Source organism: Balaenoptera acutorostrata, chromosome 3, assembly GCF_949987535.1.
Source record: "Balaenoptera acutorostrata chromosome 3, mBalAcu1.1, whole genome shotgun sequence".
Classification (NCBI taxonomy): domain Eukaryota; kingdom Metazoa; phylum Chordata; class Mammalia; order Artiodactyla; family Balaenopteridae; genus Balaenoptera; species Balaenoptera acutorostrata.
In genome coordinates this window covers 11649196-11671555 of record NC_080066.1, presented here as the reverse complement: position 1 = coordinate 11671555, position 22360 = coordinate 11649196, and the positions used below count along the sequence as shown (strand labels likewise).

Sequence of the window (22360 nt, the reverse complement as noted above, 5' to 3'; positions counted from 1 at the left end):
CATTCCTATCCAGGCCCAGTTCCTGACACTGGGGCTCAGGACTTCCCTCCTTATAGGATCAGTTAGAAAATGCTGGGAATTCCCTGGCAGTCCAGCGGTTAGGACTCGGCACTTTCACTGCGGTAGCCCGGGTTCAATCCTTGGTCGGGGAACTAAGATTCCACAAGCCGTGCAGCATGGCCAAAAGAACAAAACAAAACAAAATCCTGTGCTATTGTCTGGGGCACAGGGACTTGGTCTGGAATCGCCATCTAAGACCCAGCAGGGCACCCAGTTTGGGCCAGGAGCCACTTCTGGGACCGGGCTATTTTCCTTACGCCATTTATCTCATGGGGGGCCTAAGTGGAAATGACCAGCCGGCTGGGTTTCTCAGACTTGTTTAGTTGGAAAGATTGCAGCCCTCCTTATAGAGAGGATGCTCTACACCTGAAGCCCACTTGCCAGCACCCACAGCTGAACCGAGTGGGGGCCCCGCTGAGGGAAGAAGGCCCTTATGAGAGCACTGCTCATTAGTGCATCTTGGCAGGGCCTTGAAAGGGGAAACCAAGGCAAAAGAGTTGAACAAAATTCAAGAAATTCAGCAAAACAAATGAAGACCTCTCTGAATTTTTGGAAAGGACTTATCAGGCCTACACACATCATACTAATGCAGATCCCGAGGCCCCTGCAAATATTAGAATGGTAAATTTGACCTTTTGGGGGAAAGTGCCTCAGATTTCAGGAGAACATTGCAAAAATTAGATGGTACATTTGGAATGAACCCTTCTCAATTGGTAGATGTTGCTTTTAAAGTGTTGAGGGAACAGCAACAGAAGAAAGATGCACAACAAAATGCCACTGTTTTGGCGGTGGCATTGGATTCCCGGAGGGCAAGTAACCCGAAGAGAGGTAGGCCACCATTGGGGAAGGAACAATACGCTTATTGTGAGGAGGAGGAACACTGGAAAACAGATTGCCCTCGGCTAAAACAGAAGAACAATACAAGACGAGAGCCTCTCTTGGTGGAGAGGAACACTCTGAATGAAGAGACCCAGGGACTCCCTTGGCCTTGAGGCACCCAACTCCCCACAGGAGCCCGGGGTGAAATTGACAGTGGGGGGGATGACCTGATTGACTTTCTGATAGACCTCACCCTGAAGTTTTTCACCACAATAGCGTGACATCTGAGTCCCACCAGAACATGCTTTAAGCCAACAGATGGTACTCATGAACGTCCCGGAAGAGGAGACCAAGCCCTTTCCCCCAGAGTCTTAAAAATAACCCAAAGACTGCTGTCAGACCTCCCAGGTGGGGATTCAACACAGAGGAACCTGCCCCACCGAGGACTGACAAATATTTACTCAAAGGCCTCAAGCTGCAGGAAATCTCAGATAACTGCTAGTGTTTGTGTGGACACTTTTTCAGGATAGATAGAAGCATATCACACCCAGGTAGAAAAGCCTCCGAAGTGGCTAAAGCCCTCCTTAGCGAAATTATCCCCTGATTTGGATGAAGGCATTAAAACTGCATTCATTCTGGAGACCACAATCAACAGGAAAAACCAAGAAAATGAATCATATATCAGAAAGGAACGTTGCTAAAATGTCAGGAGACATTTAACTTGGGATAACCTTGCTAGTTGCTGTGCTGCGGATCAGCGGCTCCCAGAAGCAGGCTTAAATTAAACACCTTTAAAATATTGTATGGTACTCCATTCCAGGTGTGTGCCCAGGCAGGCGAATCTATAAACGCTAAAAGACCTAGCGGTTGCCAATTACATTAAAACTTTGGGCTCTATACTGACCTCTGCTCATGAGTTTGACTCCAACAGGTCTGCCCATCCAACTGAAGTAGATGGGAATTCCATTGCAGCTGGAGAAGGGGCAACCAATTTCTTTAATTGTGTCTAAATAAATAGCACAGGAATTTATATGTATTAGGAACTGGAACCAAAACCCCAAGTTCAATTATGAATTAGACAACGAAGTGCTACTAGGTTTCATCGGGTTCAAATAGTTGTAGATAAGCAAAGGCTGACAAAAGATTCTAAGGAATATTCGTCACCTCCGTTCAATAGGAAGTAACCAGCCGGAGTTGTCTTCCTCCCTTTTCCCACAAGATTGTGGAATGGACATTGACAATGGGCAATTATTATAGGGAAGAACCTTTTGTGTTCTATTACAAGTTAGTCACTAAAGGGATATTGCCTATAAGCTTAAAATATACATAACGGCCCATCTCTGGGAACCCTGCCTCCCAGGTAGTGAGCATTAAGCTAAAATACCTTTGTTTAGCTCACAGGAAACATCCTGACCAGGCCCACCTGTGATTTCTTTCTGCGGGGAGAAAGAAGTTAACACCTCCCCTCTGGAGGCTGACCGAAGCAGGAAATGTTTGACTTTCCTCCCTCCCCTTTTAGTATAAAAGAAGCCTGAATTCTAACTCAGGCAAGATGGCTCTTTGGGGAATGAGTCCACCATCTTCTCAGTCTGCTGGCTTTCCAAATAAAGTCACTCTTCGTGCCCCAACAACTCATCTCTCGATTTACTGGCCTGTCGTGGGGCTAGCAGTATGAGCTTGGACTCTGTAACAGCATCTTCCCATTCTCTCTCTGATTCTGCTTCTGTCATCACGTCTCCTTCCATGACACTGACCCTCCTGCCTCTTTCACATATAAGTGAATGCATTGCATTACTTTCACATAAGTGATTGTGATTGCATTGGGTCCACCTGGATAATCTCCCCAACTCAACATCCTTAACAGGGGACATCTGCAAAGGCCCTTTTGCCCTGTAAGGGGACATGGTTACAGGTTCCAGGGATTAGGGCCTGGACATCTTGCAGGGGCCACTCTTCAGCCTACTTCATCAGGGAAACCACACTGAGATGTCTCTAAAAACATGAATATCAAAGTAGACTTTCTAATTTCTTGTTCTCTTTTCAGATGCAGAGAGAAATCGTTTATGCAAGAGGAGATGGCCCTGGTGCCTCTCGACCTGGGCCCGCAGCTCTTCTACCCCACGCCATTCCAAATTCTCCACCGTCCACTCCTGTGCCACATTCCATGCCTCCCTCTCCATCCAGAATCCCTTACGGAGGCGCCCGGCCAATGGTCATTCCTGGTAACGCCACCATCCCCAGGGACAGACTCTCCAGCCTGCCGGTCTCCAGATCCATCTCTCCCAGCCCCAGCGCCATCTTGGAAAGAAGAGACGTGAAGCCGGATGAAGACATGACCGCTAAGAGCCTCGCGATGTACCGAAACGAGGGTTTCTACGCCGATCCTTACCTTTATCACGAGGGGAGGATGAGCATAGCCTCTTCGCACGGCGGGCACCCGCTGGACGTCCCCGATCACGTCATCGGGTATCACCGCGCGGCGGTTCGTTCAGCCAGTGCTTACTGCAACCCTTCTTTGCAAGCGGAAATGCACATAGAGCAGTCACTGTACAGACAGAAGTCACGGAAGTATCCGGAGAGCCACTTGCCTACTCTGGGCTCCAAAACGCCCCCGGCCTCTCCCCACCGAGTCAGTGACCTGAGGATGGTGGAGATGCACGGCCTCCATAACGCCCATGGGCCCTCCCACACCATGCAGTCAGACCGGGTCTCCCCCAGCCGCCAGGCCTTCAAAAAGGAGCCCGGCACCTTGGTGTACATTGAGAAGCCACGGACCACCCCAGGATTATCCGGAATTGTGGACCTCGGCCCTCCTCTAGTTGAGAAGCAGGTGTTTGCTTATAGCACGGCTACGATACCCAAAGACAGAGAGACCAGGTAAGGCGGTGAGGGTGGCCAAGGGTGGTCCCCGGCCACGTGCTGGTTTTGAGGGCTGCTTCACAGAAGTCGAACCAAGAGAACAGTGGTCAGCTGAGCGCCAGCCTTGAGCCCTGTGCCCTGTGGGTACTGGCTGTGGGGGTTAGGGGAGGAAGAGGAGGATCAGAGGCCTTCTGTTGTCAGCAGAGAGTTTCTAAATCCAGTGGGCGAGTGAGGCTGGGCAGTAGGCAGACTAAAGGCAGGCGGGCAGGCACCCCAACAGGAGAGGTCAGAACGGGCCTCCCGAGCGGGGACCTAACGGCAGCATCGTTAACGTAAATCTGAATAATTCGGAAGAAAATTATGATTTCAGAAACCATTCAGACAAGTGCATCAAAAGCTGATCATAACTGGTCTCCCATTGAAAATACGGAGTGAGTGGTTCAAGTGTTAACCGTTTGAAATGGCAGTTTGTGTTCTTCCTTGTGAAGTGCAATTTTGTTTTCTCATCTGGTTATGAGAAATGAAAAGGGCGTGTCACTGTCTGTCATCCAGGGTGATAAAAACATGAATTTGCATAAAAATAGGATGGTGTCAATGTAATACTCATTCAGGAGTGGTACAGAGATCAGCAAAATTTTTCTACTGGATGTGACACTCCAGGTATTTAAATTTCTTTTTAAGTTTACATGTGTTTATAATTTACCAGCCCCGAACCTTCATACTACATCTTGAAAACTCTCAAGTTTGTAGAGTAATAGAAAAGCTAATCTATTTTTTTTTTAAATTTATTTTTGGCTGCATTGGGTCTTTGTTGTCGCGCGCAGGCTTTCTCTAGTTGCGGCGAGTGGGGGCTTCTCCGTTGCGGTGCGCGGGCTTCTCACTGTGGTGGCTTCTCTTGTTGCAGAGCACAGGCTCTAGAGCGCAGGCTCAGTAGTTGTGGGGCCCGGGCTTAGCTGCTTCGTGGCATGTGGGATCTTCCCGGGCCAGGGGTCAAACTCATGTCCCCTGCATTGGCAGGCGGATTCTTAACCACTGGGCCACCTGGGAAGCCCCAGAAAAGCTAATCTTGATAGAGGGAATTTCTCTACCCTGAACTGGTTGACAGAAGGCAGCATAATCATTATAATCATAAAAAATCTAGTCAAAGAAACTGAGTCCAAAGGAGGTTAAGCATTTGACCTGTTGTCATATGGGAATTCAGAAGGGGCGTGAAAAATAAAATTCAGATATTCAGCCACTCAGTACCTTATTGGAACCACTCTTCCCTCCTTACCAAAACCGATCATGTCACTTTCTATTACATAACCTTGTAAAAAGAAGGCCAAAATTGTGACTGGAATGTGATAGTATATCTTATTATCTTAATTACACAAATCAGAAAGCTCTGTCCTCACTGGCAGAATTTTATCATGAAAGGGCCATCTCTTATCTGGTTCTAGAAGAAAGATTCCAGGAAGATGGAAAGAGAATAAACCTGGAAGTTGGGGGATCATCAATGTACCAAAAAGCTCTAACCCTCTCTACACAGCTTTAAAAAGAAAAAACAGCAACAGTGACTGGCTTGAACTAGAGTGAAGTGGTTTATAGACAAGAGCTACCAAATATTCAAGGAACAAGAGGTTACAAATTGTCTTTGCTCTGCTGCTGTAGTACTGGGTGTAAGGGCTACAGATAACTTGGCTTTTTAGTTAACTGCTTGCGAGATCAGGAGCCACATCTGATACCGATGGAGAAGATTGCACATTTCCCAGAGGTCCTGTAGATTGTGCTGGATTCCATGACAGAATGAGACTTTGCATTGTCTCCCTTGTGGAGGGAGGGTATATATTCTTTGTGTGGAAAGAAGGATGAAACAGGTATTTGCTGACAGAAGAATAGATGATGGCGGAGACAAGGCTATGTGGTTACCAAACCGTATTTTCTTTTCCTCTGGGGCACAAAGCTATCTGCAACTCCGAGCCCCCTTTGCAGTTAAGTGTGGCCATGTGAGTGGGTTCTGGCCAATGGCAAGTGGGTAGAGTTGATGTAAACTGTCTGCAAGAATAGTTCCTATTAAAAAATCTGCTGCATGGGAAACAAAACAAAACGGTGACAGGCTTGATTATGCAGGACTAAGAAAAATGAAGACTCGGAAAAAAGTATTTATTCTCTCCAAAGTCCTTAGGAAGTTAAATTCTAAGAATCAAACAAAGGGATGCCTCTCATGACCATAGAAAGCTGAGGGGTGTGGGATAAATACTGAGGCTCTTTGAACAGACCAGTGTCACAACCAGAGGGAAATCTACCAAGACGTGCCTTAAGGCTAGGGAGCTTGCGCCCTGTGCTTCTAAGAAAGGGTAACATATCTGCCACGGCGGGCTGTGAGGGGCTCTTTGGGAAATGTGTGTCACTGATAGGAAGGGACTTGGAGTTATAAGAATTTAGTCCAGGAAAAAATAAGAACTATCCATCTCCAGGGCCGGAATCCATCCTCCCCCACCACCCTGCTGACCCACCTTGTGGGAATGAGAGGATTGTGAGCTTGATTCCACTGTTTATCACATCAAGCCATGTGCACTCTGCTGAGTGCCAGGTACACTTTGGCCAACGATGGCGTCTGGCTTCTCGCTCAGCACCTAGTTCCTCGTCATGCACGTGGTTACCACGTGTATATAACCGAACATCCCTGAACCCAGTTCCCAGGATTGGGTTATGGGTAGGAACAAAATGAAGGGCCCTCTGCTATGTGGAGTTGCCTCTGTACTGCTCCCTGATCAGAGTCTTGAAGAATTTTAGCCTTCGGTCGCATCAGTATATTTTATATTTTCAGGGCCTCTGCTTCCTCAGAGGTTTCTGTTTTTTACCGAAGCTCAGAAAACGCTATGGGTTTCTGTCTTATGTGTTAGCAACTCCTTTTAGAAAATCCAAGTTCTTATTTCTAGAAAAGCAAGGATTAGGAAAGTTGACTAAAGCTTAATGTTCACCTAAAATATACTGCCATGATCACTGCTGTATTCTGACATATGGTTGTAATTCGGAATATAATTTTACATTTTTGAATTCATTCCTGTAAATGTGAAATAGCAGAGGAGGAATTTTATCTCGCATCTTGCCTAGGTGATTCCTCACCACAGGCTAGATTCCCTTCTCCTGTAGCCCTACGCACGCGCGCGCACACACGGACACACACACACCCTCTACATTTAGAGTTGGTATTACTGAAACACCTAAACGTTCCCACTAACTCAACCCAGGCACATGACAAAAGTATGTAAAGAATGATTCTCTAGTAAAAATTTGAGTCTGGACATTGTGCTGCTAACACTGCTACCCACCACCCCACTGTTACGTAGACAGGTCGGAATGTGCCGTACTTCCTCCTTTTCAGCTGCAATTCTAAACTCTTGGAAAGCTTGATGTCTAGGCTGAAATGTAGTACTGCTGGGTAATATAAGAACACTGACGATAGCTATCATTTATTGAGAGTCTTTTATGGACCAAGCACGATGTTAAGTAGTTTCCATATATCATATGATGTAATCGTCATGATGATCCAGTGTGGTATGTACTATCATCATCCCTATTTTACAGATGCAGAAACTGAGCTCAGAGAGGTTAAGTAACTTGCCCAAGGTCACAAAGCCAGTAAGTGGCATAGAATGTCCAGGTGCATTAAAGAATCCATACTTTTTGCCGCTGTGCAATATTCTGCCTGGTGGGTGAGAACTAGGAGCCCCACCTTCACCCAGCAGAGAAGTGGATTCGGGAGTGAATTCTAAGCATTTTAACCAGGACAAAATGCTAAGTAGCTGCTCTGAAAGGATATTTACAATCATCAACATGGTAGAATTTGCATAATTATGCTGCTAAATATATACATGTCATTTAAAGTATAACTGTCCCAGCTAGTATATTAGCACAATTATGCAGAAATAAGGGAAGAAAGAAGAGAACATTCTTGGTAGATTTTATTTTGAAAAAAATGAATGACTACCATGTCAAAGAAAATTTTAAAAACAAGAACACCAGAAACAATTACTGAAGCACAAAATTGTAATCCATTGTTACACCTATACCGTGGTGCTATTTTAGATATATTTAGTCTGTGCAAGTATTTGTAAAGAAGCTTCAACCCCTAAAAGTCTTAACTTCATGAGTACAGGGTCCTATAACGTGCCAAACCAATTTCTGTTGCAATTTCATAATATTAAAAAGCAAATCCGAGGGGCTTCCCTGGTGGCGCAGTGGTTGAGAATCTGCCTGCTAATGCAGGGGACGCGGGTTCGAGCCCTGGTCTGGGAGGATCCCACATGCCGCGGAGCGGCTGGGCCCGTGAGCCACAACTACTGAGCCTGCGCGTCTGGAGCCTGTGCCCCGCAACGGGAGGGGCCGCGATGGTGAAAGGCCCGCGCACCGCGATGAAGAGCGGTCCCCGCACCGCAATGAAGAGTGGCCCCCACTTGCCGTAACCGGAGAAAGCCCTCACACGAACCGAAGACCCAACACAGCCAAAAATAAATAAATAAATAAATAAAGTAGCTATAAAATGTAGCCTTTAAAAAAAAAAAAAAAAAAAAAGCAAATCCGAGTGTTTTTTAATATGAAACTCTCAAGTGGAATTTTACATCTAAGATGTGAAGCTACAGAAACACAGGAGGGAGACTGAGAAATCTGTAGAGATGCTTTCTTTTGGGCACTGCTGGATTCATATACTCTTCAGAAGACCACTTCTATGAAATAGCCCATTAACTGCAGAGTGTTTGAAATCAGAGAGAAAAATTTTCTTTCTCATCTGTACTTAGGAAACTTCCAACGGTAGCTTTTTTTTTTTTTTTGAACGCAATTTTCTAACAGCTCTATTGACTTGAAAATGAGTTAAAGACAAAGTAATTTCACCTTGATCTTGTACGTAGCTCATGTGCTTCGATTTAATGAATTTGGCATCTCTTTTCTTATAAAGATGCTTCCACAAAGCATCTAGCGATGACAAATTATATATAGGAGATCTGGAAAAAGTAGTGTAGAACATATATGATGGTAGCATCTTCCTCCCAAGACGGCCATGGACTTTGGGGTAGGAAAGCGGATTACAACTGCTTTGACCTTCAGAATAGTATGGTCGTCTCTCAGTATCCATGGGGATTGGTTCCGGGAGCCCGTGGATACCCAAATCCGCAGATGCTCAAGTCCCTTATTGAAAAGGGCGTAGTTCAGTCAGCCCTCCGTATCCGTGGTTCCACATCCACGGATTCAACCAACCTGCAAAATTCAATCTGCGGTTGGTTGAATCTGAGGTCGCAAAACCTGCGAATGTGGAGGGCAGACTGTGATTCTCAAGTCTGAGCTTCTAGAAAGAAAATGACCTTGAGTGATGCGGTGGTTTTACCCAGATGATGTCCTTTCAGCGAGGACTCCAAGAAGAGGGCGGGTCCGTGTGACTGTGAGGCCCTGTGCAAGGGAGACAGTGTGTGACAGGTGACTGAGGGTGTGAGACCCTGTCTGGCCAAGGTTATAAAATTACTTCATTAAACACCATCATTATCCCTATCCACGGCACATAAAACAGCCCTTAAGAATTGTACGACTCTAGGACATTTATGTTTTGCTATTTTGTATTTATAGCTTGGCTCATATAATGTGAAATATCTCTATCGAAATAACACTCAAAATTCAAGGGCGCTCACTGCAAAGTGACTAATAGCTCTCCTCCCAAAGGTATAACAGCTTCCTCCTGATAAAGTATTTTTCAAGACATGGTAAACTTGAACTGAGATCATACTTTTTACCCTATTCTGCACCTACAGTAGCTAAATTCAACAAACTAGTCAAGAATTCACTTGGGAGCAAATTCTTGCCTGTCTGGGCACCTGTATGTGGAGATAAAGAAGCCCCATGACATCTGCTATGATTTCTAAGGCATCGCAGATGTAGAGAAGTAGAATCCCGTGCCTTAGAATGAAAGGGAAGGAAAATTTCTATGTACAGGAGGAAGCCTGCATGCCAACTGGTAGCTTGGGTCTGTTCTTAATCATTTTACATCACTTTGTCATTTTATGAGCATTAAGTATTATTGTGTTGGTAGCTTTGAGGAATAGGATGCATCCTTGGTTTACCAGTTAATTGAAAGTCTAAATTCATATTGGTGTCATTTTAAAATGTTCACAGTGCCTGGCATACCTTTGAAGATTTTCTAAACTATGTTAGATATCCCGCTAGAGAGGTGATTCTGAAAAAGAATGGTTAATTTTTTTCCCTTTCCTGATTGTATAGTCAAAAGGGAGCCGTATCAGACATCTCGTAAGTAGTTAGACTTGGGATCTTCCCAGAGCAGGGTTTCTTAACTTCTGCCCTTTTGTTATTCGGGGCCTGTCCTGTGCATTATGGGATGTTTAGCAGCATCTCCAGCCTCCCCCACTCCCACTAGATGCCAGTAGCAAACTCCCCTGAAATGCTGCCCCAGTCGCAACAACCGAAGATGTATGTCTCCAGACATTGTCAAATGCTGTCAAATCCAAAACGTGGCTCTTGATGATGATTACCTCAGTTCTACCCTTTCCCTCTTGGTAAAGCAGCTTCATTATTGTTAGAACTTGCTGTTACCTCTGGTTCAATCAACGTGTGATCAATCATTCAGTCTCCAAAGCCAGATAGCCTGGGTTCAAGTGCCTGTTCTAACACTTGCTAGCCGTTGTAAACTTTGACAGATCACTGAGTCTTGCTCTGCCTCAGCTTGCTCGTCTGTAAAATAGAGATAATAATAGCACCTACCTCATAGGATGGAACAACTCATTACAGTTAAGTGCCTTGTGCCATGCCTGGCGTCGCATAAGTGCTGAGTTCCTACTTTGAACAAAGCACTCCACTAAATGCTACTAAGCCCAGAGAGGAATACACAGAAATGGCTAGGACAAGGACTGTGCCAGAGGAAGCAGGGAGACAAATTGTTAACTATGATGCTAGGAAAAATATAAAGCAGGTGGGCGGGGGCGGGGGTACAGGAGAGAGTAAAAGTAAGTGTGCACAGAGAATGGAATTAGGTGGGATGAAAGATCCAAATGAGAATGTTTAGACTATCAAAGCCACTTTTCAGTCCATATCAGGAGAATAGTGGGGGTCGTACGTTGTCTTGGGACCAGGTGCAAAGAGACAAGCCAGGATTACAGCATCTTCTTAAAATTGCACCTGAGCTGTATGACGGATGATAAGAGCACCTAACCAAGTAGCGCTGAAATTATTAGGTTATCTGATGCCTGTTTCGATGCCTAACAGTGCCTGACCGATTCAGTTATTGTCGGAATTGCTTTCCTGGTATCTCTAATTAGGGATCAATAAATGGTTATTGAGCTCCTCTTTGTGTGCTTAGCTGGGGACTGATTGCTTTGCAGGTACAAAGAAACTTAGATGTGTCCCCACCTGCAAGGAATACGAACTGGGAAGACAGTCATAAAACATTAAAAGCATAATACAAACGTGTAAACAATGCCACGGTTAAGTGCAGGAAGCTTCCGAGCTATGAATGCTTATTAAATAACTGGTTTTTAAGAACAACCACAACAATAGGATTTCGTTTGTAGGTGCTGCCCAGGGGTGATCTTCTTGTCACCCTAAGAGTGGCAGTGTCTCCTGGTGAAGTGGAGAGAAGGGAGGAGGATTTACGAGTCACTAAGGGGGCCGGTGCCTTTCCCTGAGGCTGGAGCTGCAGGGGGAGATCTGTTCCCAGTATCTCCCAAGTTCAGCTGGAAAGTCAGGACACGTTTTCCTTGAAAACAATGAGGAACAATGAAAGGACTAATAATACACTGTAGGTTAAAGAGGCTTCCGTGGGCCAGCTGGAAATCCAACCACCATTTTATTCCAAGTTCTAAACAATGAAAGTAGACGAAAACTTTGCAATTACAAGCCTACCATAATTTGGGGACGGCTTGTACATAATTCCAAAGAAGTGATACAAGGAGTAATTGCTGTGAGTTCAGAACGGGAGCACTTTCCTGAACTTAGGCTGGGCTGGAAGCCTTCATGAGAATGCCAAGACGGACTCGCATTTAAGGAATTTACATAATGGAATGAAAAGATACCATTTGGAAAGACAGATTGATCTCTATCCAAAATTTGCTGTATTTCTACCATTATGCTACCTATGAAAATGACATCTTGATATGATGTTTTGGCAGTCTCAGAGCACATAGGTGCTGATAAATTGAATTATGATTTCATTCACAGGAATATAACTTTATGGTTAAGTAATATTTGTTAGTCATTCCTTAGGCTGCTGAGTTCATTCAAGAGCTGTCTGATAAACGTGATATTCAACCAACTGACAAATGTCTGAAGATAGCCCTACTCTTATCCAAGGGATATTCTATCAAAAATACCAGTGGAATGACTGTCACAAGCTCTGTGTTACTTTGAACAAATCAGTTTCTCAAAAGGGAAAGCCATCCTCTGTCACTAATTAGGTGACATTAAAATGCACCCCTGTATCTCCTTTGAATATTCACGAGGTGCTGTCAATCAGACGCCTTAGGTCTGAAACCAGAATCGAAGTCAGAGCAACCTAAATTCTGTGAGATTCAGGTAAGCCCCTTTCCTTGCCGACTAAAACCTCTTTCTTCAAAGAGAAGAGGAATAAATGTTTAGGTACAGGTTCAGCCTGGCAAGATCAACTCACTGCAGAATCGGTGTGACTATGACCCAACCTGAAGATGGGGCTCATCTAAATAGCCTGACGGCCCAGCAGCTGAATAATCCAGGGCTGCCATGATGTCCCAGCCATTTAACCCCTCTTGTGATTAGTCGTCCTGCTCTCTGGTGGAGTTTACAGAGATTACACTTGTCCGTATTTGAATTTTGGACTTGATTTTTCATGAATGAAGTGATTCCAAAATATAGCCAGGTCTAAGCATTAATTTGAACTTCCAAAAATTGTGGGTCTTAAAAAGTCTGTATTGACTCTTACAGGGCCAACATGTATTGCCAGTAATACCTACACTTTCTCCCTGTCGATCTTCAGAGCTGAAGGGATGCAATCTCTTTTTTTAAGTTTATTTTCTTGAAGTATAGTTATTTACAATGTTGTGTTAATTTCTGCTCTACAGCAAAGTGATTCATATTCTTTTTCATATTCTTTTCCATTTATGGTTTAATCACAGGATATCAAATATAGTTCCCTTGTTGTTTATCCATCCTATATATAATAGTTTGCCTCTGCTAATCCCAAACTCCCAATCCATCTTTCCCCAACCCCCCTTCCCCTTGGCAACCACAAGTCTGTTCTCTGTGAGTCTATTTCTGTTTCATAGATAAATTCATTTGTGTCATATTTTAGATTCCATATGCAAGTGATATCATATGGTATTTGTCTCTGTCTGACTTACTTCACTTAGTGTGATAATCTCTAGGTCCATCCATGTTGCTGCAAATGGCGTTATTTCATTCTTTTTTGTGGCTGAGTAGTATTCCATTGTCTATATGTAACACATCATCTTTATCCATTCATCTGTCAGTGGACATTTAGGTTGCTTCCAAGTCTTCGCTATTGTGAATAGTACTGCTATGAACACTGGGGTGCATGTATCTTTTTGAATTAGACTTTTCCTCTTTTCTGGATACATGCCCAGGAGTGGGATTGCTGGATCATATGGCAACTCTATTTTTAGTTTTTTAACTGTTTTCCAAAGTGGCTGCACCAATTTACATTCCCACCAACAATGTAGGATGAAGGGATCCAATCTCTTAATTGCAGACTTTTAGAAGAAGAAACAGGACACTTCCCAAAGGACCAATGATTGCTACTTCTCTAGTCAAATGATGTTTTCACTATCATGCAGCCTCAGATTTTTTTTGTCTTTGTAATAAAGGCAGTGTGTCCCTACTCCTGCAACAAGCACAGGGATCTAAGAAGACCAAAAAAAAAAAAAGAGAGAGACAGAAAGAAAAAAGATAAAAGAAAAAGAAAAGAAACCCATGAGAGAGACCAAGTATAGGAAATGCCTTCCTTCTTTTCCCTAGGAATCATTATCTTATCTCTTTGGAGTCCACCCTGAGAATTTGTGGATCAAAAGCAGGTGGGAGGGGCTTCCCTGGTGGCACAGTGGTTAAGAATCCGCCTGCCAATGCAGGGGACACGAGTTCGAGCCCTGGTCCAGGAAGATCCCACATGCGGCGGAACAGCTAAGCCCTTGTGCCACAATTACTGAGCCTGCACTCTAGAGCCCGTGAGCCACAACCACTGAGCCCACACGCCTAGAGCCCGTGCTCCGCCACAAAGAGAAGCCACCATAATGAGAAGCCCGCACACCGCAACTAGAGAAAGCCCGTGTGCAGCAACGAAGACCCAATGCAGCCAAAATAAATAAATAAATTTATTTTTAAAAAAAGAAACAGGTGGGAGTGGGGAGCTTCCTTCTATAGCCCCCGTAGGATCACTCAAGAGACCATCACCCCGTATCCTCTGATACCTTCACTCATTGGAAGGTCAAATACAGGTCTGTATTCAAGTAGCCAGAACACGAACAAACAGCTATTCATACTGGTTTGTACCTGTACCAAAAAAAAAAAAAAAAGTGCTCTGTCACTTCCAGAGCAGGAATACTAAAAATTGCCCTCGGGGAAGAGAAAGAAAATGCAAAGCAGGTGATATCATAAGGCAGGGTGTAGGCTTGCCCTGGGGAGCGAAGGCGCTCATCAACTGGGAAGTGGCGCCTCACCCCAGATGGTGGGTGAGTCACGGGAGGGGGCCCAGAGCCCTGCTGGCAGCCCTGGGTGGGGGAGGGGGTACACGTGGCCGGCTGTGTTTCCTTAGACCCTGCCTCGCCAGTAAGCCTCCGTGTCCTTGTTGTGACCAGGGGATGGCAACTAGGACCTCCGACGGGTTCTGTTGAAAACGGGTGTAAAATCGCTTTGTGAACTGGAAAGTTCTCCATAAATACGAGGCTTTACGACATACACCGTGAAGCCATAGCCCCTTTGCATAAAGGAGCAGTAGCGCACGGGCCATTTGGAGACTGTGTGTCTGAGGCGCCGTGTGTCCAGAGGCGGGCTTAGGTCCGTATTCTGGTCTCAGCCAGAACAGCCCGCCCAGACAGTACGTTGTGAAATAGATTAAAGGCGACCTGGAGTTTTTCCCGGTGCACTTGCTATGCTGGGCGGAACCCTCCCCTCACTGTGGTCGGCCATTGTGCCCGTCAGGAGCGCAGGCCCGGGTGTGGCTGAGCTTTGCCCAGCCTGCTGGGCCTGCCACGCATTTTTTTTTTTTTTTTTTTTTTTTTTTTTTTTTTTGCTTCAGTCAAGATCACCAGACCAGAATGGAAAGAAAACTATGGAGTCTAAAATAAGTTCCCTCTAACTAGACAATTGTGTGAGTCCAGAATTCTGCACCTGGCAGGGTGCGGTTCTTCTTGGGTTATGGGGGTAAAGAGAAGGGGTGCCTCTATTTAACAAGGGGTGGGAGCCCCTTGGGGGAAGGTGGGCCCTGTTTCCTCTGTGTGTCAAGTTCATTCAGCTACTTACGTTCCCTGCCATGACCTCGTTCACTGGCTTCCTGTGTTTGAACTTCTTGGGACTTTTCTTGCCTCTGGGATTTTGCATTTACTTTTCCTTTGCCTTGCGCTTCCTTCCACCTTCATCTACCTGGATGGCTCCTCCCTGACGTCAGGGTTTCACTCGAAGGCCATCAGCTCAGCAAGGCACACCTACACACGTACCTATGCACATACACATAACCGTATAATTAGTATATCGATATTACAAATAATATATTATTACATTATAAATAAGGAATATCTGTATATGTATATATATTTATATACATATATATGTGTATGTATGTATATATATATATATGGGCTTGGCTAAAAAGTTCATTCAGGCTTTTCCGTGATATTGCATGGAAAAACCCGAACGAACTTTTTGGCCAAAGATATATATATATGTGTGTGTATATATATGTGTGTGTGTATATATATATATATATATTTTTTTTTTTTTTTTTTTTTTTTTTACTTATTTAGTATGTTGTACCATTACTTTCAACCCCTAGAATGTAAATTCCACCAGGGTAAGCCCTTTGTTTTATTTATTTATTTATTTTATTGGAGTATAATTGCTTTATAGTATTGTGTTAGTTTCTGCTGTACAATGAAGTGAATCAGCTATATGTATACATATATCCCCTCCCTCCCACCTCCCCCCCATCCCACCCATCTAGGTCATCACAGTGCACCGAGCTGAGCTTCCTGTGCTTTATAGCATGTTCCCACTTGCTTTCTGTTTTACATATGATAGTGTATATATGTCAATCCTAATCTCCCAATTCATCCCACCCTCCCCTTCCCCCTGTGGGTCCACATGTCCCTTCTGTATGCCTATGTCTCTATTCCTGCCCTGCAAATAGGTTCCTCTGTACCATTTTTCTAGATTGCACATAAATGCATTAATATACGATATTTTTCTCTTTCTGGCTTACTTCACTGAGTATGACAGGCTCTAGGTCCATCCACATCTCTACAAATGACCCAATTTTGTTCCTTTTTATGGCTGAGTAATATTCCATTGTATATATATACCACATCTTCTTTATCTATTTGTCTGTCAGTGGGCATTTAGGTTGCTTCCATGACCTGGCTATTGTAAATAGTGCTGCAATGAACATTGGGGTGCATGTGTCCTTTTGAATTATGGTTTTCTCAGGGTATATGCTCAGTAGTGGAATTGCTGGGTCATATGATAGTTCTATTTTTAGGTTTTTTTTTTTTTCAAGAACAAACTTTATTTTGAATTTTTAAAATAATTCAAAATAATAATATGAATAGTATATAGTAATTCCTAACACTATGTGCCAGCCACCACCCTAAACACTTGATACACATTAACTCATTCACTCCGCACAAGTACCCATTTTAGAGGTGAAGAAACTGTGGCACAGAGAGGCTAAATAACTTGTCAAGGGTCTTACAACTATTAAGTGACCTAGCCAAGATTCACACCCAAGCCTCCTGGCTCCCAACTCTGTGCTCTTGCCCACCTGCTGTATTGCCTCTCAAATGCCAGATATTCTGACAGACCACTGCAGCCTCTGGCAATCTCCCTTTAACAATGTTTTCTCATAACTCACTTTTAATGCAGAGCAGGGCTGAGATCCAGGAGATCTGTAGCTCTGCTACAAGTATCTGTGTAGTAAAATAATAATAATATTATTTGTCAAGCACCTACCATGTGCCAGGCACAGTGCTAAATTCTTTTTTTTTTTATATCAAATTGTGAGCATTTTCCAATGTCATTATAAACTTTTTTTTTCACACACACACTGCATTTTATTTTTACAAGAGATAAATAGACTGACACCAAGCATTGTACATGGATGACCACAACAAAAGCAACAATGATTGCAATTACCAAACATGAAACACACTCATACTATGTCATAATATTGACATTCAGTCCAGTAATCCTCCACTGTAACAGCTCCTTTACTTTGCAGTGAAAATTGATTTGTATGTTCTTTGCCTCTGAGTCCTTGTGGGATTTTTTTTTTTAATTCAGACAGAAAGTCACAAAAATTATACTCATCATCATCAGTTCACTCAGTCCCATGTAATTAATTTTTTTTTCATCTTGATCTTTTGCTAGCACTTTTATGAGCTCATCAGTTTTTCATTAGAGTTCTGAAAATGCTTATTCATTCAGTTCAGCAGTACAGTCAGTTACCAGAAACCTGTACTTGTCAGAGTCTTTTCCATGAATTTCCTAAAGATGAAACCCTTTTATAGGAACATATTTACAAAAGCATCAGAGTACACCCAGAACTGTCTGTAAATGACAAAAGACTTAAAAATGACCACGGTTAAAGATTTGATGAAAGTTCATAATAATGCAGTTGACAAGAAAATTAGTTATTTCTGAGATATACATTTTAAAGTAATAACTAGGATTATGACTTATAACATTATACCAGAACATATAAGATTTTTAGAAATTTCATGTAATGTCTGAAACATTTATATTAACATATTTCCATACAAATAACCCAATGAAAGTTTAGTATTAGTTGTTTTGTTTGTTTGTTTATACTGCAGGTTCTTATTAGTCATCAATTTTATACACATCAGTGTATACATGTCAATCCCAATCGCCCAATTCAGCACACCACCATCCCCACCCCACCGCAGTTTTCCCCCCTTGGTGTCCATATGTCTGTTCTCTACATCTGTGTCTCAAATTCTGCCCTGCAAACCGGCTCATCTGTACCATTTTTCTAGGTTCCACATACATGCGTTAATATACGATATTTGTTTTTCTCTTTCTGACTTACTTCACTCTGTATGACAGTCTCTAGATCCAGCCACGTCTCAACAAATGACTCAATTTCGTTCCTTTTTATGGCTGAGTAATATTCCATTGTATATATGTACCACATCTTCTTTATCCATTTGTCTGTGGATGGGCATTTAGGTTGCTTCCATGACCTGGCTATTGTAAATAGTGCTGCAATGAACATTCAGGTGCATGTGTCTTTTTGAATTACAGTTTTCTCTGGGTATATGCCCAGTAGTGGGATTGCTGGGTCATATGGTAATTCTATTTTTAGTTTTTTAAGGACCCTCCATATTGTTCTCCATAGTGGCTGTATCAATTTACATTCCCACCAACAGTGCAAGAGGGTTCCCTTTTCTCCACACCCTCTCCAGCATTTATTGTTTGTAAATTTTTTGCTGATGGCCATTCTGACTGGTGTGAGGTGATACCTCATTGTAGTTTTGATTTGCATTTCTCTAATACTTAGTGATGTTGAGCATCTTTTCATGTGCCTCTTGGCCATCTGTATGTCTTCTTTAGTGAAATATCTATTTAGGTTTTCTGCCCATTTTTTAATTGGGTTGTTTGTTTTTTTTTGATATTGAGCTCCATGAGCTATTTGTATATTTTGGAGATTAATCCTTTGTCTGCTGCTTTGTTTGCAAATATTTTCTCCCATTCTGAGGGTTGTCTTTTCATCTTGTTTATGGTTTCCTTTGCAGTGCAGAAGGTTTTAAGTTTAATTAGGTTCCATTTGTTTATTTTTGTTTTTATTTTCATTACTCTAGGAGGTGGGTCAAAAAAGATCTTGCTGTGGTTTATGTCAAAGAGTGTTTTTCCTGTTTTCCTCTAAGAGTTTTATACTGTCCGGTCTTACATTTAGGTCTTTAATCCATTTTAAGTTTATTTTTGTGTATGGTGTTAGGGAGTGTCCTAATTTTCATTCTTTTACATATAGCTGCCCAGTTTTCCCAGCACCACTTATTGGAAGAGGCTGTCTTTTCTCCATTGTATGTTCTTGGCTCCTTTGTCATAAATTAGGTGACCATATGTGCTTGGGTTTATCTCTGGGCTTTCTATCCTGTTCCATTGTTCTATATTTCTGTTTTTGTGCCAGTACCATATTGTCTTGATTACTGTAGCTTTGTAGTATAGTTTGAAGTCGGGGAGCCTGATTCCCCCAGCTATGTTTTTCTTAAGATTGCTTTGACTATTCAGGGTCTTTTGTGTTTCCATACAAATTGTAAAATATTTTGTTTTAATTATGTGAAGAATGCCATTGGTAATTTGATAGGGATTGCATTGAATCTGTAGATTGCTTTGGGTAGTAGAGTCATTTTCACAATATTGATTCTCCCAATCCAAGAACATGGTATATCTCTCCATCTGTTTGCGTCACCTTTGATTTCTTTCATCAGTGTTTTATAGTTTTCTGAGTACAGGTCTTTTGCCTCCTTAGGTAGGTTTATTCCTAGGTATTTTATTCTTTTTGTTGCAGTGGTAAATGGGATTGTTTCCTTAATTTCTCTTTCTGATTTTTCATCATTAGTTATAGGAATACAAGAGATTTCTATTCATTAATTTTGTATCCTGCAACCTTACCAAATTCATTGATTAGCTCTAGTAGTTTTCTGGTGGCATCCTTAGGATTTTCTATGTATAGTATCATGTCACCTGCAAATAGTGACAGTTTTACTTCTTCTTTTCCAATTTGGATTCCTTTTATTTCTTTTTCTTCTCTGATTGCCGTGGTTAGGACTTCCAAAACTGTGTTGAATAAGAGTGGCGAGAGTGGACATCCTTGTCTTGTTCCTGATCTTAGTGGAAACGCTTTCAGTTTTTCACCATTGAGAATGATGTTTGCTGTGGGTTTGTCATATATGGCCTTTATGTTGAGGTAAGTTTCCTCTGTGCCCATTTTCTGGAGACTTTTTATCATAAATCGGTGTTGAATTTTGTCAAAAGCTTTTTCTGCATCTGTTGAGATGATCATGTGGTTTTTATTCCTTAATTTGTTAATATGGTGTATCACATTGATTGATTTGCGTATATTGAAGAATCTTTGTATTCCTGGGATAAATTCCACTTGATCATGGTGTATGATCCTTTTAATGTGTTGTTGGATTCTGTTTGCTAGTATTTTGTTGAGGATTTTTGCATCTATGTTCATCAGTGACATTGGTCTGTAATTTTTGTTTGATAACTTCGTCTAGTTTTGGTATCAGGGTGATGGTGGCCTTGTTGAACGAATTTGGGAGTGTTCCTCCCTCTGCAATTTTTTGGAAGAGTTTGAGAAGGATAGGTGTTAGCTCTTCTCTAAATGTTTGCTAGAATTTGCCTATGAAGCCATCTGGTCCTGGACTTTTTTTGTTGAAAAAGATTTTTAATTTCAGTTTCAATTTCATCACTTGTGATAGGTCTGTTTATATTTTCTAATTCTTCCTGGTTCAGTCTTGGAAAATTGTACCTTTCCAAGAATTTCTCCATTTCTTCAAGGTTGTCCATTTTATTGACATATAGTTGTTTGTAGTTGTCTCTGATAGTCCTTTGTATTTCTGCAGTGTCAGTTGTGATTTCTCTGTTTTCATTTCTAGTTTTATTGATTTGCGTCCTCTTCCTTTTTTTCTTGATGAGTCTGTCTAAAGGTTAATCAATTTTGTTTATCTTCTCAAAGTACCAACTTTTAGTTTCATTGATCTTGGTATTGTTTTCTTCGTTTCTATTTCATTTATTTCTGCTCTGATCTTTATGATTTCTTTCCTTCTACTGACTTCGGGTTTTCTTTGTTCTTTTTTTCTATAGTTGCTTTAGGTGTAAGGTTAGATTGTTTATTTGAGATTTTTCTTGTTTCTTGAGGTGAGACTGAATTGCTGTAAACTTCCCTCTTAGAACTGCTTTTGTTGCGCCCCATAGGTTTTGGGTCATCCTGTTTTCATTGTCATTTGTGTCTATGTATGTTTTTATTTCCTCTTTGATTTCTTCAGTGATCTCTTGGTTATTTAGTAGTTCACTGTTTAGCTTCCATGTATTCGTGTTTTTTACAGTTTTTTTCCTGTAATTGATTTCTCATCTCACAGCGTTGTGGTCAGAAAAGATGCTTGATATGTTTTCAGTTTTCTTAAATTTTCTGAGGCTTGCTTTGTGACCCAAGATGTGATCTATCCTGGAGAATGTTCCGTGTGCACTTGAGACGAAAGTGTATTATGCCGATTTTGGGTGGAATGTCCTATAAATATCAGTTAAGTCTATCTGGTCTATTGTGTCATTTAAATCTTATGTTTCTTTATTAATTTTCTGTCTGGATGATCTGTCCATTGGTGTAAGTGGGGTGTTAAAGTCCCCCACTATTATTGTGTTACTGTCAATTTCCCCTTTTATATCTGTTAGCATTTGCCTTATGTATTGAGGTGCTCCTATGTTGGGTGCATATGTATTTATAATTGTTATATCTTCTTCTTGGATTGATCCCTTGATTATTATGTAGTGTCCTTCCTTGTCTCTTGTTAACATTCTTTATTTTAAAGTCTATTTTATCTGATATGAGTATTGCTATTCCAGCTTTCTTTTGATTTCCATTTGCATGGAATATCTTTTTCCATCCCCTCACTTTCAGTCTGTATGTGTCCCTAGGTCTGAAGTGGATTTCTTGTAGACAGCATACATATGGGTCTTGTTTTTATATCCATTCAGCCAGTCTGTGTCTTTTGGTTGGAGCATTTAATCCATTTACAGGCAAGGTAATTTTCAATATGTATGTTTCTATTACCATTTTCTTAATTGTTTTGGGTTTGTTTTTGTGGGTCCTTTTCTTCTCTTGTGTTCCTGCCTAGGGAAGTTCCTTTAGCATTTGTTGTAAAGCTGGTTTGATGGTGCTGAATTCTTTTTAACTTTTGCTTGTATGTAAAGCTTTTGATTTCTCCATCTGAATGAGATCCTTGCCAGGTAGAGTAATCTTGGTTGTAGGTTTTTCTCTTTCATCGCTTTAAGTATATCCTGCCACTCCCTGCTGGCCTGCAGAGTTTCTGCTGAAAAATCAGCTGATAACCTTATGGGGATTCCCATGTATGTTATTTTTTGCTTTTCCCTTGCTGCTTTTAATATTTTTTCTTTGACTTTAATTTTTGTTAGTTTGATTAACGTGTTTCTTGGAGTGTTTCTCCTTGGTTTTATCCTGTATGGGACTCTCTGTGCTTCCTGGACTTGGGTGGGTATTCCCTTTCCCACGTTAGGGAAGTTTTCAACTATAATCTCTTCAAATATTTTCTCAGACCCTTTCCTTTTCTCTTCTTCTTCTGGGACCCCTATAATTCGAATGTTGGTACATTTAGTGTTGTCCCAGAGATCTCTGAGA

General features: G+C 42.0%; 1 protein-coding gene across 6 annotated transcripts in view; it reads left to right on the top strand.

Moving 5' to 3' along the window:
• KIAA1217 (KIAA1217 ortholog) overlaps positions 1-22360 on the top strand; it is a 328796-nt gene that overhangs the window by 246853 nt on the left and 59583 nt on the right. For all 6 annotated transcript variants that reach the window (XM_057544720.1, XM_057544718.1, XM_057544719.1 and 3 more), the window contains one exon: positions 2924-3756. In XM_057544720.1, coding sequence (XP_057400703.1) covers positions 2924-3756 — 833 coding nt within the window. The remainder of the gene's footprint in view (positions 1-2923; positions 3757-22360) is intronic.